Source organism: Corvus moneduloides, chromosome 3 (assembly GCF_009650955.1).
Source record: "Corvus moneduloides isolate bCorMon1 chromosome 3, bCorMon1.pri, whole genome shotgun sequence".
Lineage (NCBI taxonomy): Eukaryota > Metazoa > Chordata > Aves > Passeriformes > Corvidae > Corvus > Corvus moneduloides.
The window spans coordinates 7,229,149-7,256,884 of NC_045478.1; the positions used below are offsets into that span (position 1 = coordinate 7,229,149).

The window sequence follows — 27,736 nt, forward strand, 5'->3', positions numbered from 1 at the left end:
GTTCATGGTAGTAGTGGCTTTGAGGTGTTGCCTGTTGCAGTTCCACATTTAATCTTTGTGTGTCAAAGTATCATGATTTATTCTAAGATTTTACTCAACAGCTCCAGAATTTTACCTCTTTTACCAAAGATCAAATATGAAATCAATCCCTTAGTTCATAGTGACATAGTGACTTTGTATTTCTAAAACTATTTGGTGAATGTCAGTCAGGCTTGATAACACTTCCAGGTTGTAATCCTGAGGTCTGGAATAGTCTCTGGATTGTCCACAAGGTGTGTCCCTCTTCAGACCATGTAGCCCTTGGATTCTGAGGGATGTGGTACATCTTTTCCACGGACACGTAAGACTAGAGGCAAGGTATTAATTTCTGTCCGGTTCAAACAGAATTGAACAGGTTAATTTTTATGTGCTGATATGAATAAATTCCAATAAGATTTTTCTTTACAAGTTTAGTTTTTATCTGATTTTCTAATGTCCTATTAGAAGTTTCTCAGGAACAATTCTGGTTTTGTTGAAATATCAGGGAATTCTGCCATTGCCTTTAAAAAAACCCTTAGGGCTTGACCTTGTGTTGAGTCCACATGACAGAAGTTTTCCTTGGGAAGAAACTTTTTCTTCAAATGAATGAGCTGCAGGGGTTTCCAGAGTCAGTGATGGCTGGTCATGAGTTCTTAAATCTGTGTGTTTATAAATATGAAACTGCAAGGGTGGAAGCTTGTGATGTCTGTTTTCAGAAAGTTGAATGTTCATCATTCCTTTCTGATCTTTGTGGTGTTGTTCTGTCTTTGTCCATAGAATTCATATGTTTCACTCTTCAAATTTATGTTCATTTTATCCTTCATTTTTTTTTGTTTTTTTTAGGACCCAATGTTGTCTTCCAGTGTGAAAGCACCTCAGAGACCCACTATCCAAGTTTGACTAGCGTGGAGGCAGGGTGGCCAGCCCTGCTCACGTGTCTGACACAATCCTTTTGCTTCGTTTGAACGTTAGATCCAATCAAGAAATTAGGTTTTTGTGGGTTTTCTTCTAATCTACAGTTTCAGTTGATTTGTAAAAGCAGAAAGGATAGTGGGTCTTTGTGTGGCTTTCACTGCTGTTCATTCTTGTTTCCTTTAGTATTTCCTTTGGGATTGATAACCGTAGTCATTAGCATGCATATCAAGCTATCGTTTGCATGGTGGGATTGCAGACACACAAAGACCCACTATTTGCACAGTTTATCTGAGCTGTTTTGAACGGGCACTTGTGTTCTTTTAATGTTGTAATGTACATATTTTGCAGAATTAAAATGTTCATGAATTATTGTTCTAAGGGACTTGATTTAATCTCTTACATATTGAGCTTTTAAAATTGGCAGCCTTCATGGCTCATCCAGAAACAAATCCTACCTGTCTGCTGCTGATAGTCACTGTGATTACAAACGTACTACAAGATCTAAGGGTTAGATCTGGTGCAGTCCATCCAGCCTCTTAACACCCTTTTTAATGGGGGAAAGAACTATTAAGCATAGAGTGGAGGATATTTTAATTTTTTATCTTCCTTCACAGTACTACTATGGCAGGAATTCAGGTTGTTTTGGCTCAATACATTCTATCCCTAAACAACCTCCTTCCTTCAAATTCTGGTCATTCATATTTGCTTTCAGTTTCGGCAAACATGCTTAGTTGCTGGAGTAAGTACTTGCACAGCCTCTGTGTGACCAGGCCCTTCCCCTGCCCCTTCTCTGCATTAAATAGTTCATGGTACTGAATTGTTTGTCTCTGGCTGTGGTCTGCAGTGACTTTTAAAGTACTGTCTGAAAGCTGCTGCTTTTCCCCCGGTAAACAGAGAAGCAGCCTAATGCAAAGGTAACCTCGCTAAAGAGGTGTTGCCAGGAGAGACACTAAAGAGACACCTGGAGTGAGGGCAGAGCATTTGGGTTTAGGATGGAACTGTGCTCCTCCATCCACAGTCCTGGCCTGTTGGAGATACGGTGCAGTATGGGCTGCCCATGTCTTATTATAATTTTTGGAGGAAAGGAGGGACTTATAACCTTGATTCCCCTTTAAATAAAAGGATTAATTTGATCCCGGACTACTTCTCTGATTAAATAGTTCTGTGCTCTTGTAACAACAAGAGAGATCTCGTAGACAGTATTTAATTTAGTTGGTTTCCTGAACTTGGTTATGAAATAGCAAAGGTCACTTATGCAATCAGAAATGTTTACAAAGCAAACTGCTTGTTACTATATATATATAGATGAATGTTGTGAAGGTACTATCAGGAAAAGGTTAATCCAATTGCAGAGATGTAAAAGCCTTTCTCCAAAATCCAATGTTATGTATTTAATATCCTTGATCAAATAATGTATATGTGCCCTTTAGTTCAGAGATGTATCTTCTGTGCAATACAGACTACGCAATGTGCCTACAGAAAACTACAAATGGATTTTTATTCTGGATGTATTTTGTCTGAACCAGTATTTTGTTATAGAATGAAATCATGTTGTAGGCAAATAATGTGCTAGATAATCCTTTGAGTATTCCAGATGACTTGATTTCCTTCTGAAACCACATTTTAAGTGTTTCTGCTAAAATACACTACTCACCCAGAACTGCCTTCTCTGAATATCTGTCTTGGAAAGCCTGTTTAATACAAGCTGAAATGTGTTGTGCTGCACCAGTGGTATCGAGCAGTCACTTACTGTAGTCTAAGAATTAGGTGATCTTTTAAATTACATAATTTCTAAAAGGCAAAAAGGCAGTGTTAACCTGTGGGATTTGAGCCACACTGACAATCAATGTTCAGTCAGTTTTCCTTGAATGTCAGATTACTACTAAGTGTCTTTGAAAAATTAAAAACAACTTCACATCTTCACTGGGGTATTTGAGGACATAATTATGGGGAATTTTCCAAAACCAACTGGCATTCTACTGATTTTTTTTTTTTTTTTTACTGATACATTTGGAGATTATGGTACTGTTGGCAAAGTTTCACACAGGTAGCCCTGTGCTGGCTGTGTACGTATGAGCATTGATAATTATTGAAAAAGCTGCCTCTAAGTCTGACCTGAAGAGTATTGAAGTGAAGCATTTTGTGCTTTCACAGCTACCTTTTCGTGTTTCAGTATTACCTGAATATACTCTAAATTCTCTTTAAGTGTAATAATAAATATAATAATAATAAAAACACACCTTAATAATGCTGATTGAGAGAGACTTAGTCCCTGCCTTCAGTATTTATCTCTACTGCAAAAGTCTGCCTAGCACAGTTCCAGCACAGTTGCCTGAGAGTTCTGCTCTCCTGCACAGTGGCGAAGAAGGAGTGGGATACACGTCAGATTATCTGAAGGAAAGAGTATGCCAAGGATGTATTTACAGCAAGATTATTTTAAAATAATATTCTGTATCAGTGAAGCAGTGTGGCTATTGGAACCTGGGTTAAAACCAGATTTTTACTTTTAAAAATGCTACTTTTTCTCTGGTTGTGTGCAATCCACCCCTTTGTTGATAAAAGCCATAGAGCTGAGTTCAGCTGGTCATCCCAGCCAGTCAAGTAGAATCCACCCTTATTTGGGTGGAAAAGGTTGGCTGTGGAACTAAGGGCAAGGTGGAAAATAGAGTTCTTTGCTGAACCCGTGGTTCCCAGGCAAGAGCTGAGAGTCTAAATGTTGTTCAGAACCATACAAGGTTAAAAAGTAAAACTGAAGCCAACATGGAAAGCAAAACATGCTGTTTGCTGTTGCTTTCAGTGTGGTACTTGCTAAATGTTGTTTCCTGTGGGCCAGCAGAGAACAGGGGCCCTGGTGTCATTCGGGGTGAGAACCAAGCAGTGCTGTAAATGCACAAGAACAGGTACCAAAACACTTTCTATTTCTGTAACTGGTTTGCATAATGGACTAACAACCTACAACAGCCTAGTTTGTCACAAGCTTAGTTTCTGATCCAGAGCTAGATCCACCTAGGAAGTTCTTGTGCCACCACTGGAACCAGTGGCAGGGCTGGATGTGTGAGGAGTCCGTGGTGGTGAGGGCTGGGAGCATGCAAAGCGCTTTCTCCACGTGGTTAATGGTGCAGTCAGGAGAGCAGAAGGCACAAAGCTCTTTCAGAAAGTTACACACAAGTAACTGAAACGTCTCCCTCTGGTCACTGAACATTTCTGCCATCTCGAGGCTCTGTCAGACCATGTCCCTGTGTGATTCTCTTGGGCCAGGTTGGAAACACCTGTAAATAAGTCTGCTTGTAGGAATGCCGACAATCCTTGGCCTGCAGCAGCAGTGGGAGCTGCTGCAGGGTCGTGCTACTTCACTGTAATGAACCAATAAAACTGCTGCGTGCTGGTGTGTGCTGCCTTAAAACCCTTTGTTGTCCTTCCCAAGCTTGAGTGTCCACGTGTGGGGATGGGTGTTGAGACACGCGAATGCAGGCTGTGCTTAGCATGAGGCAATTGTTCACCTTTGGTTTTGAACAAAGTTGTAAGATAACTATGCAAATGTATTTTATTAAAGGGACACATAAAAGGATCTAGTTTGTCTGTTGTGGTTTTTTTTGTCCATCTGGGGAGGATTTTTTTCCCAGCTGAATAGCTTGGAATGAGCATTGTGTTACCTGCAATGGAGTGACTTGATTTTGCTTTTTAACTCTTGAAAACTGTTTCATAAATTTCCTCTGTTGTAGCAGAGTATCCTGTGTTTACTGATTAGGGGAGACTGGATAAAAGTGTTTATTATTTCTCCCAGGGCCTGATGGAAACTGCCATCTCCACAGTAGCAGCTTTCTTGGATTAGTTCCTTTTGTGGGTTTCAGAGGCTGCTGACGGCTCCAGGAATGACAGGAGTGTGTCCCAAGTGCATTGGCCTTGTGTGTGCCAGCAGAGCTTGTACCTGGCTGTGGTGGTGTCCCTGATGCCATCAGCTGCTCTCTGGCTGTACTGAAGGGACTGTTCTAATGCCAGCCCACAGCCCTTAAGGGGGGATGCAGCCTTTCTGTGCAGCATGGCAAAATAAAGGCAGGAGAAAAACCCCAACCCCTACCTGCTGTCCCCAGCCATGTCAGCTGGCTTCAGAGTCAAACAAACAATTAAAACAAACAACTCCCTCCAAGAAAACCCAAACAACCACCCCCCAACCCTAAACAAACCAAGATATTTCCTTTTAAAAAGCAGTTTATATAGAATCACAGGATCATTAAGGTTGGAAAAGACCTCTAAGATCATCAAGTCCAGTCATTAACCCAGCACCACTAAGCCACATCCTAAAGTCCCATATCCATATGTTTTTTGAACGCTTCCAGGGATGGTGACTCCATCCCTTCCCTGGACAGCCTGTTCCAATGCTTTATAACCCTTTCTATGAAGAAATTTGCCCTAATATCTAATCTAAACCTCCTTTCTACCCCTAAATAGTCTTCATTGGTGACCCAAAGCAGTTGGTGCCTCTGGTGTAGCTAGATCCTTCTGGACAAGTGCCTGAGCTCCTGTTGGAGGGTTAAGATGTCTTTTCAGAGCTGTCACTTTTAATGGGTGTTTTTCCCCTGTCCATTGAGTGGGAAAGTCTTTGGGGAAATAGTGATAGGTGTTATTCATCTGTCTTTCATTGGAGGATTTCCTTTCTTCAGAAACTGCCCCTCTTCCCCTTGAACGTGCTTATTTCCAAAATATATCAGTAATTGGAAGGGTTTTCTCCCCCAGCCCCCATGTTTTTCAGGGATTTGAATCTCCTGCAGAGGAGAACATCTTTTGACTGTGGAACTCAGTAGTTTTCCATGCAGGGGTAGTTAACGTTAGTAGGAAAAAATATTCATTGTTCAGGTATATTTAGAAAATGTGATTTTAAATACAACTTTAGAGACTGGGATTTCCTGTTTATAAACTCTCTAGGTTGTTTTACCCTGGCCTGGTGAGGCAGCTGCTTCCTCAGCTCAGAGAGCAGGATTTAGCCCAAAGGGCACCACAGTCAGTGTAGGCATCTCTCTGTTGCTGTGCCCTGAGTTTCCAAGGTTCCAGACACCCCCTGCTCGATCTGGTGAATCTTCTGGAGAGGGAGATGGGCAGGCTGTGCCCCAGGCTGGCTGAAAGCCTGACACTGCCTGCTCTTGGTGGGAGAGGCAGGCTGGCTTCCCTTCCAGAGGTCAGGTATCCCTCTTGGTCAGCAGAGCAGGTGAGTAGCTGCAATTCCCTGCTGCAGACACTCCCAGAAATACCACTGCTCTCCTGAGCTGCCTGGGGAGCTTGGGATGAAGCTTCACCAGAGGGAAGTCAAGCCAAGAACCTTCTGCTGCCAAACAAGGCAGTTTTACTGCTTCCATGCACGTTCCTGGCTGTTAAACCAGCAGAAAACTGCTGGGTTTTTCCCCCCCTTGGGATTTGTTTGTTGCCAACATGTGAGCAGGGAGTCAGATAAGTGCCAGAATTGATGCAGGGAAAGGAGGGAAGAGCAGCATGGGAGGAGAAGGGGTAGAGATGTAGGTCCATCCTTTCTGTACCAGTGAGCCCATGGGTGGCTAAGGCCACTTAGGAAAAACACTGGCAAATGCACTTGTTAGGCTGGTTTATTCTCTTTTCAGTTTTCTTCCCTTCAGACTCAAATGCCTGAATTCACACTCTAAAATCAAATGTGGGGATTGCATAATGTGTTTTTATGCCAGTATCATCAGACCTATCAAAATTGGGAGTGTTTTCACTAGTAAACACTAGTGTTTAAATAAAATTATATAAAATACTAAATACAAAATAGCACTTGTCCCTTCATCCCAGAAGCTGACAGTCAAAATAAAAAGTTAGCACAGGAGCCAGTTAACATAACTGCATTTTTTGCATCTGATAGTGAATTTATAAACCAAATCTATTTTAATGCATAAATAATGCCCATTTCTCTCTCAGGCTTTGCCCCAACTCTCAGTGGTCAGCATCAGACAGACTCAAAGCCCAGCATGCAGGTTGTTCCAGCAGCTGGGACACAAGCTTCTGCCCATCCCTGCTTCTGTCACAGGAGTGTACCTTGCAATAGGAAAGGGAGCCACTGGTCAAAGCTGAGACTTCCAGATCTGGACAATTAACATCTGGTTACTGTGCAAGCCCTCGATTAACCTAAAATTTCATGTCTTAGTAACCAGGTAGGCTTAAACTCAGTCTTGTACAGACTGAAGAGTGACAAGAATCCAGAAGTAGCACACCAGTAGTAGTAGAATTGGCCACAGACTGTCTCAACGGACTAAGACGACAAAATTTGCAAGAAACATTTTTATCTGTAACTTTACGCCTTTTTCTCATCTAATTTTGGCCTGGTTGTAGCTTTGGGGATAACTAAGGCCAGACGGAGCATTCTGTGTGATCAAAAGAACTGCAATCCCTCATCTCTTCTTAAAAAGTGGTGTTTTTTCAAATCTTGTCAGAAAGCTTAAGATCCGTGATCCTCCTTAGGGTGCAAAACAGAAGTGAAAAGTCCTGATTTTCAATCTAGCTGTTGTCTTGCTGTTTTACTTCTTTGTGTTGTTCAAAGGGTTTCCTTGTTAGAATACTTGGTATAGTGTCCTGAAATTTCACTTGGCAAGTTTCTCTTTTGCTGACAGTTGCTCTTTCAGAGCACCTTGATGCCCGTGCAGCAGGAAGCTCAGGAGCCTGTGAGGTTCCCATTAGGCCACTGTCACATCAAGTTCAGCCTAATATTTAAGTGTTTCTTGGTTGTTTTCCCCTCAAATTTATTACTAAGTCGCTTTCCTATGAGCAGATCTATACCTTGGCAGTGAACAGTCACATCCTTGTGTGCCAGGAGTGTCAGGGTGACAAGGGAGACGCGGCTCTTCCTGCTGTAGGTCATTCTGCCTTTCACAACTCCTGTAAACCTTCATAAAGTATTGTTCCTCTAGAGCTGCCGGATCTCAGTGAGTCCCTGCGATGTCCTCTCTGCTATCCTGCAAAACCCACAGTTCACCTGGTACTGCAATCCGGTGCCATCAGCCCAGCGATAGATGGATGTTCTCAAACGCTCTGTAATTGTTCCTTTTTTTCCCTTTTCCCTCACCTGGATGCTTTGCAATACTCTGCTGTGTGACGGCTGACAGAGGGATCAGATTGATTTTCTGTGCTCTCCTTTACCCAGCTAAACACATTCACCACTTTTGGTTCAGTTACTAAAGTTTGTACACTGTTGTCTTGTTAACTAACATGCAGTAGAGACAGAGCCATGTGAAGCTGCAGGGTCTGCATGTTCTGACAGAAACTTGGGGTTTGTGTCATTGACTGTCGGTGTGTTCCTGTGCATGATTTGGATTCTTAATCCTTGATGCATAAAAATAATTCAATACATTTCCAGCTTATTTTGAAAAAAAAAGTTGTGCAGCTGTGAAGTTACACAACTACAATGTTATGTGTTACAGCTTTACAAATTGTTGGTGGTGGTTTGTATCATAAATTAATAACTAAGGCAGAGAACCTCAGAAATGGGGTGGGGAATTAAAGGTGTAATGTCCTAAATCAGGACCAGCCACATTTTCAATAACTTCATCTCACAAAAGACAACTTAGAATCATAGAATCGTTAAGGTTGGAAAAGACCTTTAAGATCATCAAGTCAAAAAAGACATTGCACAAGGTAAGAGAAAATCAGTTTCAAATCAGTGTAGCAGAAGAGATGAGAAAAGTCATGAGACAAATGGAGTGGCAAGAAGTCAGGAACTCTTACTCTGCATCACAATACAAAGGGTGTTCCAAGAAATAAAAAGGTGCAAACTGAAAAGTGACACAAAGAAGGGAGGGAGTCGATTGCTGCATCGCTTGATTTTGAAATCTGCTGCTGCTGCAGAGAGGGTTTTCCAGTGTCTTTGTAGTCTGAGCCATAGACTGCTGAGTGCTGGTGCAATTTTGTTAATTTGTCAGGTTTGATGCCTTGAGTGGGATCTAAACTCCTGACCTTACTTCCTGCAGGGTGTGCTGATCTCCAGAGCCTTGACACCATGCAGCCCATGGAAAGGAAAAGGCAGGGCTACATTCACGAGCTCATTCAGACAGAAGAAAGGTACATGGATGATCTGCAGCTCGTTGTAGAGGTGAGACATCTTGGATGTGAAAATGCATTTGGAAAAAGAACACCTCTGTCCTGAAAAATAACAATAAAAGGATTCTTACAAAGCGTGAGATGATGGAGGAAGAAAGGTGTGTGGGTACCTCCCTCTCCAGTGAATGTTATGTGGTTGCTCTCCAGGCAAAAGCACCACTTTGTGAAACCCATCAGCTTACAAGGACCTTCCTGTTTTCCAAATCCTGTTTGTAGGTGTTTGGGCTCAGTAAAAACATGATGGGCTGGGGCCAGGTGTCGAGCAGAGCTGCATAGAGCTGTAGACACACCGTAAGAGCTTATCATGTGCCTTCTCCCCAGTTTATTTCCGGACACAAGATCATCTCCCTCCGCAGGGCAGGGACAGGCCAGCATTAAGTGCTCTTGGGCATCTAACGTGACCTCTTTGTATAAAACAATGGTGTGGTGAAGTGTGGCAGATGTTAAGTAGTCAAGTCACACAGGTGCTCTGCTCCCCAGAGATGAGGTGCTGAGGGCCCCTGAGAGGAGCTGTGGTTCTGCACACAGGTGACCCTGAGTGCTCTGGATCAGGGGAGAGGAGCAGTGCCTGAGTGTAGTTTGTGTAGTGATTGAGTCTGAAATCACGGGAACGTTCTTCTGCTGAGCTCTCAGCCTGCAGGTCCCAGTGCTTGTCCTCGCTTTGCAAGTGCTGATGCCGGTGTCAGAATGGGGTCACACGCTCAGGGGAAACAGCTGTCACAAGTGCTAGTAAGGAATTGCTTTTAACTGCTGAGAAATTACTGTGCATTCAAAAAAAGTCACTGCTGGGCTAAACAAGAGACTGAACTACTTCTGTTCTCTGAAGAATTGCTCATTTTTTGGCTGCAGGTTTTCCAAAAACCAGTGGCTGATTCAGGCTGTCTCACAGAAGTAGAAATGGGGCTGATCTTTGTTAACTGGAAGGAACTCATCATGTCAAATACGAAGTTACTGAAGTGAGTACTTACCTGCAGTCTTACATTTTCCTTTTCATTATTCTGTCGTTCCTTTCCCCAGGAAGTTTTCTGGGTTTGCAGTCAATGTTCTGTCCTTGCTGATAATTTCCTGTGCATGCTTGCATTCAGAACAGCTAAATGCAGTCAGACTGCTTCAAAAGGAGTTGTATTAAGAGAGAAGGAGAAATAAACAGCAAGAACAGATGCACATTTGCTGTAATACCTTAGAAATAGAGCCTACACAAAAGCATGTGCATGGGAGGTTTTCTTCCCAGTTTTCTGCAAAACAACCTTTTATTCTCTAAAAATAATCTTTAGAAAGATAAAGTGGCTAATAAGTTACTGAATGGGATGCTGATTGAATATAGAGATTGATGCTGACTCTCCCAGAAACCTCAAAGGAGAGTCCCAGTCCCCCAGGCCCCACCAGGCAGATTGTTCAGCTCAGGATGTTGTGTCAGTGACTTCCTGGGGGTTCAGGCAGGACCCCGGCACCTCCTGGAAGCACCTCCTGTGCTATGTAAGGAAATTCACCTCCCAGGTCTGTGTTCTTTCAGAGGCGGGTCTGTACGGGTTGTGGTTTAGGCCTCACAGACTTGGCAGCAAAGTTGGATGGTGATTTCTTTCCTCGTCTGCAGAGCCTTGCGGGTGCGTAAGAAAACCGGGGGCGAGAAGATGCCGGTGCAGATGATCGGGGACATCCTGGCAGCAGAGCTGTCCCACATGCAGGCCTACATTCGGTTCTGCAGCTGCCAGCTCAACGGAGCGTCCCTGTTGCAGCAGAAAACTGATGAAGATGCTGATTTCAAAGACTACTTAAAGGTATTGGATTCAGTAGCTTTTGTGCCTTCTCCTTTCCTCAATGACAGGAGCCCATCTAACCAGCATTGACCAGATCAAAATAATCCAGAAGAATAAAATCCTGCAAAAATAGCTAAGAAGCTTCCAAGGTGTATTTATATGGTGACCATGGCTAACACTGTGTGTGCTCTTTATTTACAACACTGTCTTTCTCTCTGGCTAATTTACTTAGGCCATAAAAGGAGAATTGCCAGAACAGTTGACATCAGGCATTTGTTTCTTTCATTGCTCTGTTCTTTTTCAACCTGAGTGGAGCTTGTGATGTCAAAATAAAATCTGGAACAGTTTTGAATGTAAGGATTCTGCATGAACAATGACCCTGTGATTTATGCTGGCGAAGCGTCTGGGTGCAATGACACTGCCAGCTTTCCTGCTTTTTCTGGATACAAGTAGTGTTTGCTTACTGAAAAAATCCAGGATCTCTTCGAATGCCTGGAAAAATGAATCTGATGACAGAATTTTCAGTATTCAGTGTCAGTGATGCAACTGTTTTCTGATGATTAATGCAATGTCTCTGTTAAATCTCTGGGTTGCACCACAGAAACTTGCCCTGGACCCTCGCTGCAAAGGAATGCCCCTCTCCAGCTTCCTCCTGAAACCCATGCAAAGGATAACGCGCTACCCTCTGCTCATAAAGAGTGTGAGTACCCCAAGGGAGGTTTTGTAGCTGAATGCTTTGAGTTTGATCTCCATAGCAAAAGCCAAGATAAAGGCTTGTCCCTTCATGAGGATTTTTCCGACAAGCACTTGTGCTTACCTCTGCTTTATCTTGTTTTCTCCCCTCTTTGATCCCCACCAGATTCTAGAGAACACTCCAGAGAACCACCCAGATCACAGTAACCTCCGGCTCGCCTTGGAGCGTGCGGAGGAGTTGTGCTCCCAGGTGAACGAGGGCGTGCGTGAGAAGGAGAACTCGGACAGGCTGGAATGGATCCAGGCCCATGTCCAGTGTGAAGGCCTTGCTGAGGTACCTGCACTGATGCTCTGCAGGGCTGGGGCTTTTCAGTGTCATTTCAGAAAGGCTGGGGAGGGAATGGGGGTCCTTGCTCACATCCCTTATTGGAATGTGATCCACTGCTGAACTCTAGGCAGGGAATCTTTTCTTGAATTCTACTCACAGCCATAACATGATGAACCACTGTTTTTGCATGATTTTAGTGGCAGAGAAATCTTGATTTATCAGCATAAAACCTGATACCATTTAGACTATTAAATGGACAGAAATAACTCTTCTCTCTGAACTCCTGATCATGCTGCCACTGGGCTAAGTCAGGTGTTCCTGTGGAGGATTTCACTTAGTGTGTGTTTCCCAGGGTTTTCTTCAAGCAGGAACATCAGTGCTAGATCCTCCAGGATATGCGGTGTTCAGGCTCCTGTACCTTTCAGGACAGCCTTCAGACTGAGGTGTGTGTGACAGTTCTCCACTGTCTGCATAAGGAACCAGGGCTTGACAGGGCATGGTCTGTCCTGGTTCCATCACCTAATCATCTGTAAGAGGTGACCTGCCTGCAGCCTGTGCAGCCTCTTCTTAAACACAGCTTCTGGACTACACAGAAGTGGCCATGCAGTAAATGCCTTCATCTGGTCATCCCTCTGTGTTTTTGGTAAAGCTTAAACCTGCTCTGAGGTGGGAGTTGTGCTGTTGCCATGGCTGATTACATAACAGTTCCCTTCTCTTCATTTATAATGGCATTCATTAAACAAGAGAAGAGCATTTTGAGCAGCTTGATCAGTCTCCACAGTGAAGAGGAGCAGGAGCTGATGTCTGCACAGACTTGCTGCTGCTAATGGGTTTTGTCTCTTCCCAGCAACCTGTGTTCAACTCCCTCACAAACTGCTTGGGACCACGGAAGCTCCTGCACAGTGGGAAGCTGTACAAGGCCAAGAGCAGTAAGGAGCTGTATGGATTCCTTTTCAACGACTTCCTCCTGCTCACCTACATGGTTAAACAGTTTGTGTCTTCCGGATCTGATAAACTGTTCAGCCCCAAATCCAACTCCCAGTTCAAAATGTACAAAATGGTGAGTGAGTCAAGGTGCTCCATGGTCATGTTGGTACAGTGGGTCCTGGCTTCTGATTAGGAATGCTGCTCTCCCACTGGGATTAGCTGTGTGGCCCCTTTTGGTGTCACATGGGCATGTTCTGGCAGACAACTTGAATGAATACCATTGGCTTAGTGCCTGGAAAAGGACAGACTTCTGTGTTTTGGTTTAACAAACACTTCCATCCACTTTGGGGGGAAAGGGCAGAAGTAGCATCATGCCTGAACAGCTGAGTGGGATGTTCAGAACCAGGAGCCTTGACTTCAGTTTGCACAGGTTCCTGCATCCACAAGAAAATTCCTGTCCTTCAGGAAACAGTAGAACATGCAAAATTTTAGTCTCTGTGCCCAGACAGTGTGTGTTCTCAAGATTTTGAAACTGGAGATGTAACTTTAAGTATCAGGGCTGCTTTCCCACAGACAACCTGAGAGATTCCTGGGATTTCCAAGCTCCACACTGCAGCTCTGCTTACACAGTCCTGCCCCTTTCACAAAGCTCTTTGCCTAGGAAAACAGAATGGGGTGAATCGACAGAGTAGTTTTTCTCTCAGCCCTTTCTTGCATCCTTTACACAGTGATCTCATTGTTTGTCCTGTGTCCTACTTTCATTTTCCCTACCACAAACCAGTGCATTTAAACATCCTTGTAGAGTTTCTGCCACAGTGACGTTTGCTTTTCTTTCAGCCTGTTTTCCTTAATGAAGTCCTTGTGAAGCTGCCCACAGACCCTTCAAGTGATGAGCCAGTTTTCCACATATCACACATCGACAGAGTTTACACACTTAAAACTGACAACATTAATGAGCGGTGAGTAGTGAAAATGCAAATCTGAGTTTAAACTTGTTGATTGATGCTGCAGGCTGTGTTTCCAGTGAGCAGACACAGGGGCTCTGAGCTCAGGAACAGAGCTGGCTCTTGGTCAGGAAATAAACTCACTCGACTCTCATTTGAATGAGAAGTTTTCTCTGTTTTTGTTCTGCTTATGTGGCAGCTCTTGCAGCGGAATCCAGACACATCTGCTTCTCCTTGATGTTACAGTTGTATAGAAGAATAGTTTAGGGCTGCAAAATCCAACATCCCATAGACTCTTCCCCAGTCCTGGGCAGTCTTTAATGTGACCCAGCAGTCTTTAATAAAACAGCAGCTCCATGTCCATTTATTTAGGCTGATTTGGAATGTGGCATAAGGTTGAATCCAAAAACTCCATCGCTTTAGTCCATGAACTGACTTGATTTGTGGTGCCTCTGAAACCTAGGGAGGGGAGAATGGCAGAAGAGAGTGGGGTAGAGTCACTGATACTGAAGACTTTGCTGCCTGTGGGATGACCCTGACTGTAGGGATTGCTCTTTACAGGACTGCCTGGGTCCAGAAAATCAAAGCAGCGTCAGAGCAATACATTGAAACAGAGAAGAAGAAACGTGAAAAGGCTTATCAAGGTACCCACCGAGTTCTGTATTTTCCTCTCATCCACCTGGGTACAGGGGCAGGGCATTTCCTGGGGAATGCCAGTGTCTGTGTAGGATCTCCCTCTTCAGATCTATTGCCAGTTCTTAGAGTCCCAACCAATCCATTTATTTCTGACCTCTTTGTTCTCAGCTCGTTCACAGAAAACCTCAGGAATAGGACGCTTGATGGTGCACGTGATTGAAGCAACAGAACTAAAGGCCTGTAAGCCCAATGGTAAGCGAGGGAAACAGTCTCAGATCACTTTTATTCCTGTAACATTTGGAAAGGCTTGCTGAGAGGAGTTGGTCATTTGGAAAACACTGTGGTTTGTCTACAATTTCTTTAAGAAATAAGCATTCTTTAGCTTCAGAGGACTGAGTGAAGAACCAGCTCTGTGCTGCTCTGGGATATAGGGATTGCCTGATCCCCATCTTCTGGCAGCAGCACTGATATGTATCCAAGCAGGCTCCAGATGGAGGGGATGTTTCTGCACTGCAGTGGGGTTTCACTCCCTGTTCTGTGTTTAGGGAAGAGCAACCCGTACTGTGAGATCAGCATGGGCTCGCAAAGCTACACTACCAGGACCCTGCAGGACACCCTAAACCCCAAGTGGAACTTCAACTGCCAGTTCTTCATCAAGGATCTTTATCAGGATGTCCTGTGTATCACCATGTTTGACAGGGATCAGTTCTCACCTGATGGTAAGTGTGAATATTTAGGAAAAGAATGGGTTTTTGTGAGCTGGGGTAGCCAGTTCCTCAGCAGCAGTTTCAAGAACCTGGAGGTCTGACTGCTGCCTGAGAAATGTTGGGTAAAAACAATGCCTTAGTACTCAGGAGGTTCAGTAGCCTTCCAGAGCCAGTAACTCCAGGCAGTCAGATTTGATCCCAGTCTGGCTTTTGCATCAGACACAGAATTACTTTCTTGTCAGACTGAGGAGACAGACAAGTTGAAAGCAGAAGTTCTACTCACAATAGGTGCTCAAAAATAAGGTCCTGGGTTATATTTGCACAGCAACAGCTTGACTGGCTTTCTTGTTGCTTGGAAACTGAGCACGTTTTTGGCAGTCAGTTGCTTCTCATATTCTCTAAAAGGTTAAGTGCTTTTTCAGGGCTCTGACACACAGTCAATTATTGCAAATTTGCAGGGAACTGCCTTGACCTGAGATGCCATGTGTGTAACTATAGCTCAGGCTTTTCTCCTGTGAGTTAACATGAGTATGACTGGCTGCTTCTTCCAGCTGGACAGCTGAGTCTTGTTTTTGGTCCATGGAACCTTTTAATGAACACACACACAAAGATGTCATATAAGAAATAGCCACACAGAAGGTGTATGATTTCTGAATGGGACTGTAAACCTACTAGTAGCAGTAATTGTTGAAGGTTGTTGTTCTTGTGAAAAGCACGGTATATAAGCATAATTAAAAGTTGGCTGAGCCAAAATAGTTGATTTTTTTATTGTCTTTGAGCACCTCAGCTGATTTGCAAACAGGTTCCATTACCTAACTCTGACCTACCAGCTCTGAAACTGAAGAGCATTTGAAATTGTGTTTCCGAAAGGGTATTTTCTAGGAGTGTTTTAAAAGCCCTTAGCTCAAACTGTGATATCCTAATTCCATGGCATTTTTCTCTTCTAAAAAGGCCCTTTTTTATCACTGCTGGCTGGTTTACCCAGGGCTGGGGTCCAATCAAACCAGAAGCCTGGGAGCAGTGCTGTGGAACTGAGCATGTACCACACAGCATTGCATTAACCTGAATCACTCAGATTTTCTAAGGTTAATGTCTTCACCTAATGAAATTTCTTATTCTTTTGCCCAACAGATTTTTTGGGTCGCACTGAAGTTCCAGTAGCAAAAATCAGAACAGAACAAGAGAGCAAAGGCCCCACAACTAAACACTTACTGCTGCATGAAGTTCCAACAGGAGAAGTGTGGGTGCGCTTTGACCTGCAGCTCTTTGATCAGAAAACACTCCTCTAAGAACATTTTTTTTTTAATTTATGAAGGACAACTGAAGCTGACAACCTGAACATCTTTTGCTAAAAGACTCCTTGCCCCACGCTGGTTATGAAACAAGAGTTCCTGCTGCTTCCCTCTTTCCTCTTAGTTCCTGGTTGTGCTTAGTTCCTTGCAGTGTTCCGAGTTGTTGTTGATCTATGCAAACACAAATGTTACTGTAAATACAGTACTATAGCTCAGTGCCTTTTTATGATGTTGAAATATCTTGGTTTTGCCAATGTTTCCATTTTCAGGGCTATAAAAAGTATTATGTAGTAAATATGGAACCAAGCTGTTTGTATATTTTACCACTTAGTCTGACAGACAGACTGAGGAATGGTTTAAGCTCAGCACTAGAACCATTCCATTTGAAATCTTAAAAGTGATACCCACTGGAATTTTCCCATCTCAGGATGATAGTTTTAACAGTTAAATGCTGAAGAAGCCTTAGCACTGGAGAAGTCTCCCATATATTGTATATTCTTTAAGAATCAAGTATAATTCTTTACTTGACTTTAGTTCTGCACTGGAATCAGTAACTGCTACTTGATTTTTCTTTCTGCTTCAGTTTGATTTATCATTCTCTGCTGAGACAATGTGGTTGTGAAGAATAACTAGAAAAAAAAATAATTTAAATACTGTGACCCACAACAATGTGGCAAAATACTCTTCAGCTCTTCGGGTTTTTTTCCTAAATATAAGTTATTTGTGTACATTTCCTTGGTCTTGCAGACCTCCATGTGAATCTTGAAGCTTTGACATTGCCAACATGTATATAGAGAGTAAAATATAAGTTTATTAATTTGTCTACAGATGTTTATTGATGCATAGTGATTTTAAAAAAGTATATTTTATTGTACAGGGGAATGTGAAATAATGAGAAAAACTTATAGGATTTGTTCAAGAAAAGTTTATTACAAGTTTAAAAGGTTTGCTCTGGGGAACTGTCACCCCAATATAAACCTGTAAAATGAACTGGTTGAAAGCAAAAACTTTCTCTTGACACCAAATCAGGGATGGTTAAAAAAAAAAAAGAAAGTTTGTTTATAAATATTTTATACATTGTAACCATTTTACTGCCTCCTTAAACTGCTTTGTTGCAGAAGCACAGCATGTAGTTCTGAGCAGCCTGTGCCCTTGTTTGCCACGGGCGCAGAAATTCCTCCTGAAGTCTGGCAGTTTCCCACCCAGTTGCCATCTGTGCACCCTCCTGTTACTGAGTCAACCTCTATTACTTTTAACAGTTTTCTGTGGTTCAGTATTTCTAATCCTAAATAAAACTCAAATCTTGGCAACTCTTGAGAGATTGTGTCTGTACAGTGGGAGTTTGGAGGACAGAGAAATTCTGTTTCCAGGCTTTGAGCCCAGAGCTGCTGAGCAGCCACACCAGCAGGGAGATGGGACTGCACTGGCACAGGAGAGGGACTGGTTTGAAGGCACTGGCAGCAGCTGCTGCTCAGCACCGACTCCCCAAAAAGCACCAGATGTTTTGTACAGCATCACTTCCCCTCTCCTCTCCCCTACTTATTTCCTGCCTTCTCAAAACACCAGTGTATGTTAAAAGTTTGATTTACCTCTTGGACATTGTCTCCAGGAGGGAACACCAGCACTGTCTTTATTGAGCTCAGCCTAAGTTAAACCTCCTAAAAAGCAGGTTTTGGCCTGTAGAGCATTGAACTGGAGCTGGCAAGAAGAAGAGCAGCATCTCAGACATTTCTCTGGCTGCTGGGTAACAACATTTCAGAACTGCATGTTTGAGACAATTAGTTTATTGCAGTTTCCCCAAAGATCTGGCCTGTTCTCACTTGCTTTGGCAGTGCATGTGACCTATTTTGTAAAGGGTACCTTTGATGGCTGTGCTTGCTGCTCTGGTCAGCTGGAGGACAGGTGACATCATTGGCTCTGTCATTGTGCTGGTTGGTGACTTTCATCCTTGAAAGAGAAGGAAAAACTGTTGCCATGCTTCCGTAAAGATCAGCTGAGCTGTCAGGTTATTTCCTGCTACAGAGCACACACCGAGCTTGCCTGGGAACTCTCCAACCCTCCTAAGACAGGACACCCCCCATGCTGCCACAATGGATTTGAAATGAGGAAAACAAACCTCCCCCCTGCCTTTGTTAGTGTGCCGCAAAAACTGGGCTTAGTATGGATCCAGACTGTGTTCTTGGTGAAAACCATGCCCAAACACCCTTGGGCTTAAATGCAGTAGGAGCTAGTTAGTAAAACTAGAATGTGCTCCTCTACAGTAGCCTCCCAGCAGCACACCAGTAAACATGCTCTATTAACTTTCTGCTGCTCCAGTGGGACTCCAAACCTCCTCACACCTTCCAGCAGTCTGTGCACGTCTTCTGGAAGAATGGATCATACTCTGATGGGTCATAATGGTCCAAAAACACATAGCCCTGTGGGAGAAGCAAGTACTGGGTCAGTTCTCAGAAGCTATTGGTGGTACAACAGTGAGAGCAGCCAGGCTGGGCAGCCAGCTTCTGGGTGGGACACAGCCAGGCATGGCATGAACACAGCACCAGAGGTGGTTGGAAAAAGGATTCCAAAATTTTCACACACTGCTCCTCAGAGAGAAGGTGGCTGAAGTGTAACAGGAAAATTCCTCTATCTATTTTAATTTATCACAGGCATAAATACATAATAAATTATTTCATGAAGCATCCAGAAATAATTACAGGCTAAAATGCTGACCTTAACTAGGACAGTCAAGACAATGGAAATTTTGTTTATTGGAAAATGTTTTTCCAGAGAAGGAAGCCCTGAGATTGGCTCAGTTGGTCAGAGCCTGGTGCTAATAATACCAAGGTTGTGGGTTTGATCCCAGATTGGGCCATTCACTTAAGAGTTGGACTTGATGATCCTTCTGGGTCGCTTCCAACTCAAAATATTCTGTGATTTCAGCAAAACAGATATTAAAAATAAAAGAAAAAACAGGAGCAAGTAAGCCCTCACTAGCCACAGTCTTAGACAGGTCATTGGTCTGCAAGATGCCAGGTCCAAGTCTGGGTTCATGAGGTGGCTTTTCCACCTATACATTAGAATAAAGACCTGAACCCACAGGTCATGGTCCAGGCTACAGCTCCATCTCATCAACAACCCTGCAACAGGATAAGGAGAAGCCTGATAACATGGAAGAGAGCATGAGAAAATGGACAAAAAGAAGGGAAGAAAGGAAAAACACATCCAGAATTAACCATATTAACTAACCCACACAAGTGTCTCAAGTTCTGCAAAATTTATCATATGCTGCCACAGTTAATGCAAACTTATGCAAGTAAGTTGTCCTGTAACTATGAAGGGCCTCAGCCTGCTTTTCAGACTTGCTGGTGACAGACCTGACACCACACAGCAAGGAGAAAAGGTAGAGGCTGATCACTGGTGCTGGTGCTCCCCTTCAGGCAGAACACATCCCAGTACATCAGCCATTGCTTCTGGAGGACACCCAGCAAATTCCTAACCTGACACAGAAGCTTGCAAGGTGAATTGATGCAGACCCAGGTATGTACAGTACACCCAAATATCCTAAATCCCAGGACTTCAGCAGTAGGACTGGTTCAGTTGTTATTCCACGCAGTTTAAATGCACGGGTCTGTCACATCAGGCCTTTGAAAAAGAGATCATTTGGTCTCATTAAAACAACACAACTCCCATGACGTTTTCATTTCTGGATGAGTAGCTTGCTTACAGTCTCACAACTCCACTGTGCAGTGGTTTCCACAGACAACAAATGCCTGCTCTTGACAAAATACCATTATTTTTGTGGCAGATGACATAACCACTTTTATTTTTCTTTTTTTCATTCCTGAGGTGCAGGAAGTTTAATAGTGAGATCTGATACTCAAGAGTGGTGTGAAATTAAGAGCAAAATGAAGAAAACTAACAAGTATTTCTTACAGTGACTTCAATTTTTGTGAATACTGGAACACATGCACCTACAAAATCCATGGGTTGGGTCTATTACCTGCATGCAGACTTAAGAAAATTGTATTCCCCCATTCCCATACTTTTTTCTTTTATGAAGCTTCAACAGTAGCATCCAAGACCACAAAATCATTTCACTTGTGCTCTGCCAACGGAGAGCAGTACTGTGTAAGCTGAACTCCTGAGACATGAGAGTGCAGCCCACTCCCTGCTCACTCAGCCTTTGGTTTCAGCTGACAGCTCAAGGTTTTTCCACTAAATGGTCCAGCCCACAGAGGGAAACACACCTCAGTAGGGTGTGTCATCATATTCAGACCCCAGCACATGTTCACTGCACCAAGCAATGCTGCTGTTCATAGCTGATGGTGAACCTACACAGTTGTAACATCACCATTACAGAAGTCCTTGGGAAAAGTAAGTAACAGGCAAGGTGTATCTCAACTCCAGGTTACTCAACAGACAGAAGTAACAGCTAAACCCCTGATCTTATCTGCAACCCTCTGTATGCAACCCTCTCCATGACAGAAATGTGCTTCTCATTGATACCTTCTTTGTATGGTAGCTTAAATATTGAGAGAATTGTTCTTGTCTTCTCTTCCGCACTTCTTCCTCTGACTGGCTGTCCATTTGGTTCTTCATTTTCTGCATAAATGGCTCTGAAACATCCTCAATATATTTTTTGTAGAGGATCTCTGTCCTTCTCAGATCTAGGAAATCACTGTACTTCAAATACCTGTCCACCTCCTAAGTAAAAAATGGAAAATAAAAAGCATACGAACTATTGGCTGATGACATTAAAGATTCCACAGGTGAAGGTTTGCAGCTTGGCTGATCTGACTGCTCACTGCTCCAAGGCACCTGTTTTCCAGCCCTTCCTTCTGCTGCTCCCTCTCTCTACTTCCCACCACTTGCTTCCAAGCTCACCCTTTCAAGAGCTCTGGAATTCAGACCTTTAATTTTTGAAGCTGTGGTGCAACACTGGCAGAAAATGACTCACTTTTCCCCATCAGGTTATTGAGCTGAAATCACTGCAGAGCAGGGGGCTGCAAGCACCAGACTGTGCAAGACAGGCAGCAGGAGAAGGACCTTCCCTGCAGCACTGGCAATCTGCTGGATCAGATCAGAGCAGCCCTCCTGCCCTCTGCTCACGGCACCACTGTCACCAAGTAACCACACCCACAGAACAAATATTAGGTGCAAACAGGCAGTTCAAGTCACCTGTGAGTCACATTTAGGGCTACTACTTCAGTCCTATCCAGAGGAGACTGAAAAGATCAGAAGCTCATACCTCCAGATTAGTTTTCCAAGAACACAGACAGCTAACATTTTCTCATGAATCACTGATTGGAAACTATAAGCATTGGCACGCAGGAAGGCACACAGCAAATTCTTACCCTCAGAGAATTTTCTCTGTCCAAGATGCACTGAACAGAAGCAATGATGTCTCGGCTTTGATCAGGTGCTGCCTAACAAAACAGCAAAAAAACCCAACATGAGGTGAAAGCAGGACTTAAGAGTAGGTGTTAGATTTACTTTTGAATTCAAAATAATTACTGTTGTCGTGATTAAAGGCATATTATACCACAACCCAGCTGGCAAATCCTTGCAAGATTTGCTCTGAACAGTTGGGTTAAATAGCAACAGAAGAGTGTTGGAAGAACTGGAAGGAGAACTGGAATGTACATGCTCAGACCATACACCTCCTTGGCTGTTCCTCACCATGACCAAACACCACTTGCTCCTTGCCACTGTTTCTCAGCTGTGCCAAACAGGTGGCTCCTTAACTCCTGCACTCCAGCCAAGGAGTACAGGCAATGCAGACCAAATCTATCATTTGGGGATGGAATGCATTTTATTACTAATTTCCACAGAATGGAATATTAGCCTGCTACTCCCTGTGCTTAATACTGATTTTTAATTCCAATATACAGTGTAGTTTTCAGTCATGTCTGCCTTGGCCCACTGACCAGCTCCACACTCCTAAAGGTTTATTACACTAAGATGAGCAGGACCTTATCAGAGCAAGCAAGTAAGAGAGAAATAGTACTAAAAAACCCACCAAAAACAAATGAGAAAGAGGAAATCTAAATTTCTGGCATGTTTTAAGACCCTTTCATCCTACTATTTGAAACAACTGGCATGTTGTATTATGCCTGATGGATTTACTTCACATAGTCACAGATCCTTTCTAAAGCCAGCACTGTAACAGCAGCACAAAGACATGGCCAGCTAAGAACACTCCAGCTAAGAATCATCACTGGTGAACAAGATGAAAGTTTTCCTTCAAGATGATACATATTTGAAGAATCCCTAAGAATGGAAGGAGTTGGGTCTCCTTTGGCGAAAGGAATTAAGTCTCTTCTCCCTGGAAAAGCGCAGGCCCAGGGGGAGCCTCAACCCAGTACTACTTACAGGGCAGCTACAGAGAGGATGGAGGCTCTCACAAGCTGCAGGAAGAAGACAAGGGGTAAGAGGTACCAAGTTGCATTGGCAGATGTTTCATCTCAACATAAGAAATAAAATTTTAAGTGAGATCAATCATTCACTGAACAACCTCCCCAGGGATGTGGTGGAGTCCCCATCACTGAAGGTTTTCCAGGTGCAATTGGACAGGGAGCTAGATACTCTCATCTGCTGTCTCTTTCCCATGAAAGGCTGGACCAGATGATCTTTCAAGGTCCCTTCCAGCCTGGGCTGTTCCTTGAGTCCATGATTCTAACTAGTCACAAGCTTGTTTCGGGTTTTATGGGAAACTTTTCCACACACCAAACTGCAAGTAACTCAATAAAGCTGCCTCAAAAGGATTCAAGAGCTCAATAAAACCCACTGAATCCGCTGCTATTTCCAGAGTTCTCTGTTTTTCTTCTCCATGACAAACACCTCTCAGATTTTACAGAACTGTGGAAACAACAATTTTTCATTCTTCCCTTCATAACTTCGTTTCCTTCCTCCACTCACACCTTCACATGACAGAAGCCCTTCCTTCTGTGTTAGCCAATCTTTGGCAATATTTTCCTTCCCAAAATGTCTGCTGCAATCAAAAGTATTGGCTGTGCCACTCTGCTGGTGCTGAGGAGAACCTCTGGATAAATGTGGATAAATGTAAAGAAAGGAAAAGGTCAGCATAAAAAGGCAACCTTCTTTACAAAGATCAGGTTCTCATCCAGGTTCCACAACCAAGCCACAAACTGGGATGGAATGGTAACAAGTAATACAACTGCAATAGCCATTTCTGAGGGTGCTGTGGAGGGACAGACTGAAGCACAAAGCTCCTGCTCAGGGCTCACAGACGAGTTCAGGCACATGCCAGGGATGGCAGTCTGGGAGCACAAACAGCAAACACTGTCCAGGATTTCAGTTCCAATACAGGTCCCAATTACACACAAATACCAGTTACAGATACTGGTTTTCTGTGTTCTTCACAGTAGAACCTACAGCTGAAGGAATGCTGGGGGTCACTCACCTTCCAAGGCTGTTGCCGACTGGGTTTTCTCACGGGTTTCCCATTTGCAAATCTTTGTAGCCAGGGACCCTCTGGGCTATTCACACTACCCATGGCTAGATTACTCTGGGAAACACAATAAACAGTCAAAACCATATAAAACTATTGTATTAACAGCAAAAACTTAGTTTTCTTACAATTCCTACCAATCAGTGAAACAAATCTCTAAAGGAATTCTAATTGCTGATACCAGCAGCATTTTCCTGTCACAGTAAGAGAGATGAAGTATCAGGTTTACAGTCAGATACTGCCTCCTGTGGGACTGTCTGTCCTCATCTCCACAAACCATGGACAGTACATTTTGTTTCAAAGAACACTGATTGATAAATTATTTGAAAATGCCTGTCAGCTTTGGAAACATTTCAGAGTTATCAAATTTCACCTCTGGACTATTATTATTTCTTTCCTTTGTGCCTTTTTCAATCACACTAAAGTCCCTTTCAAGTAATTGCTGCATCCCACTCCAGGGATGGCTACATTTTAGTGGTTTTTGAAGTTAGTTCTACCAGATGAAGCTTATGCTGAAGTGCTAACTCAGCTCCAGCCAGAAAATTCCATCTTCTCTCTTGTATGTGCATTAGGATATCTGGGCTGATTTGTAACAGAGACAGTGGAACCACAGAGGCAAAATGCCCCTTACAGGAACCTCCATTTAAACCCCTATTTATTTCAGATTCACTGGAGACACACTGCTTCCAGGAAACAATGGATTCACAACATTACTTAGGTAAAGAGTGGAACAAAAGAAAAGATTATTTCTGCAGAGATACTGACCCCAAGTCTTCAGCCAGATTTTCCAGTTATTAAAAAAAAAAAAAATCTGGTCTTCAGTTAATTTTTGCAGCACCTACTTAAAAGAATCCACAAAACCTCTCGGAATCGGGCATTCATAAAACAACATTTTTTGTACAAGACAACATTTAAGAGTTTATTCTGTCTAATCCAGCACTTTAATGAGAATATCTGACTCCCAGCTGACCTCTCTTGAGTGCAGATTCAAATTTCTTACCATCAATTCAAGGTAAAGTCTGTAATCCAGATCTTTATTTGTTTCTGTTCATACTCCCTGTTCTTGTGCACTGACAGAAGTATCTGCTGGGATATTCCTGCATACTCACAGAAGTGCTTTCCTGTCTTTTCTGACTGAAAGGGTCAGAAACCACAGGAAAGCATATGTTGAAAGGGACTTCAGGAGGTTACCTGGTCCCAGTGCCAGCTTGAAGAAGAGCAAACCTCACAGAACCAATTTCTGATACAAAATTAACAGCAAACAGCAAGGACTGAAGAGCATCCGGGTACCTGAAGTGCTACAGATTTGGCATAACACAAATCCAACACATCTTCCTATGAGCAATACACCCCCCCTACATGTGCAGGTGCCACGGGCTCCTACATCATGCCACCATTTACGGATTTCCTTCCACTCCAAGCAGTTTTGTTCTCCTGAGACAGGGACACTGTAAATCCCTAGACAAGCTTGAGATAAGGAAAATACATGTTTTGGTATTTCTAAGCTTGTAAAACAAGTAAAACAAATAAAAACCCAACCATTACCCTCCTTTCTCTGTTTTTAGTAGCTAGTATTAAGACTCCATCCATCTCACAAAGAAAGTCTGAGCACAAAGCAAAGGAGGTGTTTGACCTCCTCAGAGAATTGGGGCCCCAGGGGAGACAGAACAGAGCAAACACAGAAAATCTGCCTCTGCAGTAATCTGCCTTCCAGAGCCCACAAGTGGTAAAGACTCTAGCTGCAGATTCCACCCTCCTCCCACACCCCTCGCCCCCCCACCCTTCATAACTCAAGCTGCTACTGAAAATCCTTTCTTTTTCTGCTGTCTTTGGAGTCTTGCTAGGAGATGCCAACTCTCCTCTCTGCAAAGGCACGGCTCACTGATACGAGACAGCAGCTGTTTTGCAGGTCTTGAAACTAAAGGCTTCATCACAGGCTTAGACAGAAATAGAGCAAAGGATTTTCCAAAATCTGAGTGGATAAAACAAGCATTTAGTTTGCAGTCTGCAATGATGCAGTCTGCAGATGCCAAATCCCATGAGCAGGTTGGCTGTTCTGTATTAAGACATTCGTTTCACTGTGCCAGCTCCCTGGAAGTGTTCAAGGCCAGGCTGGGCCGGGCTTTGAGCAACCTGGTCTAGGGGAAGGTGCCCCTGCCCATGGCAGGCAGTTGGAACGAGATTATCATTAAGGTCTCTTCCAATCCAGACTATTCTGTGGTGATCAAACCTGAGAATAACCTTGCCTAAAAATTCTTGCTAGGCAAACACGCACCCTTCTGTGCTGCCAGCAGTTTAACTCTGCAAGTTTTAAAGACAGGTTTCTCTTCTTTCCTCAGTAGTAAAGCAAAAGGTTCTCCCCCAAACACCCACCTGCTTAAATTCACACTCTCTGTGCCCAAACACGAGTCTTTGCAGCAGCTTTGAGGAAACACACTAACCACTCTGTGACAAATGTAAGCACCTTCACACATGCTTCAGTCCTCTCAAAAGCCCCGTTCAGCCATGTAGGCTCACGTGTCACTGCACGATGTCACCCTGCATAAGCACAGCTGGCTGCCTTTACTGGTGCCTTGGTCCCCTCCGATTGCCTCAGGTGCAGGGAGAGAACAGTAAGAGAACCAGTCTCTAGTGCGAGCAGGGCAGCTCTGTGAACACAACCTTAGACTGTGAATGCTGAGCTAACAGATAAGGCGCGTATGCCCGGAGGGTCCTGGCCTGGTCCTGCAGTTCGGAGGCAGCGAAGGGCTCAAGACCGGCGAAAGGGAAAGGGCGAGCTTGCCCCGCACCCTGCTGAGGCGGGTCCCGCAGGCCTCAGGGATGAGGAGGCAAAGCTCCACTCCCACCACCCCCGTGCCGGGATCCCTCATTGGGACCGGTGGGCACGGCCTCGGTACGCCCCAGAGCTGCGACTGAAGCCACAGCCACCCCACAAGACCCCGCCCCGCTGACGGAAAAATGGTGGCGCGGCGCGCCTTGGCGGAACCTCGCAGAAACCGAAACGCCCCTCTGTGACCTTCCGCCGGAAAAATAGTCCCTCATCCATCACCCACACCCCCTCGAGACGACGAGACGCCGCCCATGAAAACACGGACCCGGATACCCGTGGGGACAGGGACACAGCAGCCCGTGGGGACAACGGCACGGCAGCCCTGATCTGGCTCCTAAGAGAGACGGGGCGGAGGCACGGCCGGATCCCTCCGCGCCCGGCGGCGCAGCGGCCCGCGCTGCCATGGCAACGCCAAAGCGCGCTCCCGCTGGCAGGGCTTCCCACCAATCAGAGAGGGAGCGCGCGGTGAGTGAGCCAATCAGCAGCGAGGACAGCTCAGCCGAGCCGAGCGGGGCCGAGCCGGGCGGGGCCGAACCCGGCGGGGCCGAACCCGGCGGGGCCGAACCCGGCGGGGCCGAGCCCCCTGGTTTATACAGAGTTCATTAAATTGTATTGTAAGATTTCACACATCATCCTGCAGTGATGACCATGACACTAAATTTGAAACTGGAATCAGCCAGCGATACCATCAGATGAGGGGAAAATGTCAGGGTTTTTTCCCCCAGCAGTGCTCTGGTCTCACCATAGAGACACGCAGCTCTCACTGTAACTGTGAGACCACGTAGAGGGGATGTTTCCTCGAGCCCTTTATACTTGATTTTCAAAATGTATTATTATGATGGATTTTTCAGTGCCCCAAGCAACACAGGACTCTGTGCCCTACCAGCCTGCCAGTGCCCTGGAATGGGGATCCCCCTGCACAGCCCAGCGTGGGTCCATTAACCTGTCCAGGGACCTTGTGACAGCAGCGCGTCAGAGTCAAATCCCTCACTTCAGTCTGGAAACAGAGACCCCCTCCTGGCTCACCTATGCTCTCAGTCTCTGTGTTATTAATTTAGTCATTTTTATCCACTGCCAGTGTCTGCCAGCACCCTTGAAGGACTCAGGCTGAGCAGTTTAAGGAATAACACACTTTATTA

General features: G+C 44.3%; 2 protein-coding genes across 10 annotated transcripts in view; one reads left to right on the forward strand and one right to left on the reverse strand.

Moving 5' to 3' along the window:
• ITSN2 (intersectin 2) overlaps nt 1–17,631 on the forward strand; it is an 81,781-nt gene extending 64,150 nt beyond the window's left edge. For 4 of the 7 annotated variants that reach the window (XM_032104026.1, XM_032104024.1, XM_032104027.1 and 1 more), the window contains exons 30-40: nt 8,901–9,022; nt 9,880–9,986; nt 10,625–10,808; nt 11,389–11,487; nt 11,647–11,814; nt 12,656–12,868; nt 13,573–13,694; nt 14,241–14,323; nt 14,484–14,567; nt 14,861–15,034; nt 16,154–17,631. In XM_032104026.1, coding sequence (XP_031959917.1) covers nt 8,901–9,022; nt 9,880–9,986; nt 10,625–10,808; nt 11,389–11,487; nt 11,647–11,814; nt 12,656–12,868; nt 13,573–13,694; nt 14,241–14,323; nt 14,484–14,567; nt 14,861–15,034; nt 16,154–16,311 — 1,514 coding nt within the window. In that variant the 3' untranslated portion in view covers nt 16,312–17,631. Of the gene's footprint in view, nt 1–861; nt 4,502–8,900; nt 9,023–9,879; nt 9,987–10,624; nt 10,809–11,388; nt 11,488–11,646; nt 11,815–12,655; nt 12,869–13,572; nt 13,695–14,240; nt 14,324–14,483; nt 14,568–14,860; nt 15,035–16,153 lie in introns of those variants that run through there. The other 3 variants (XM_032104028.1, XM_032104029.1, XM_032104030.1) reach the window with 2 other exon arrangements.
• On the reverse strand, nt 16,633–26,987 carry FAM228B (family with sequence similarity 228 member B). Of its 3 annotated transcripts, none has more exons than XM_032104032.1 (6): nt 26,863–26,987; nt 23,720–23,824; nt 21,651–21,722; nt 20,803–21,000; nt 18,654–18,731; nt 16,633–18,261 (listed from the first exon to the last, which is right to left on the reverse strand). In XM_032104032.1, the coding sequence occupies exons 2-6, from the start codon at nt 23,810–23,812 to the stop codon at nt 18,235–18,237; spliced, it is 468 nt and encodes a 155-aa protein (XP_031959923.1). In that variant the 5' UTR covers nt 23,813–23,824; nt 26,863–26,987; the 3' UTR covers nt 16,633–18,234. The 3 variants fall into 3 exon arrangements, with proteins under 3 accessions (XP_031959923.1, XP_031959922.1, XP_031959924.1); XM_032104031.1 differs by lacking the exon at nt 26,863–26,987 and adding an exon at nt 26,141–26,690; XM_032104033.1 differs by lacking the exons at nt 16,633–18,261; nt 18,654–18,731; nt 26,863–26,987 and adding an exon at nt 26,141–26,690 and having other exon boundaries at nt 19,211–21,000.
• Between the last annotated feature and the right edge of the window lie 749 nt (nt 26,988–27,736).

Coding starts and splice junctions, on each gene's coding strand:
- FAM228B (XM_032104032.1), bottom strand. CDS start 23,812: ATGGGTAGTGTGAATAGCCCAGAGGGTCCCTGGCTACAAAGATTTGCA. Junction 21,001..21,650: donor ACAGAGAAAATTCTCTGAGG/GTAAGAATTTGC, acceptor TTTTTTACTTAG/GAGGTGGACAGGTATTTGAA. Junction 18,732..20,802: donor TAAGCTACCATACAAAGAAG/GTATCAATGAGA, acceptor CTTCTCCCACAG/GGCTATGTGTTTTTGGACCA.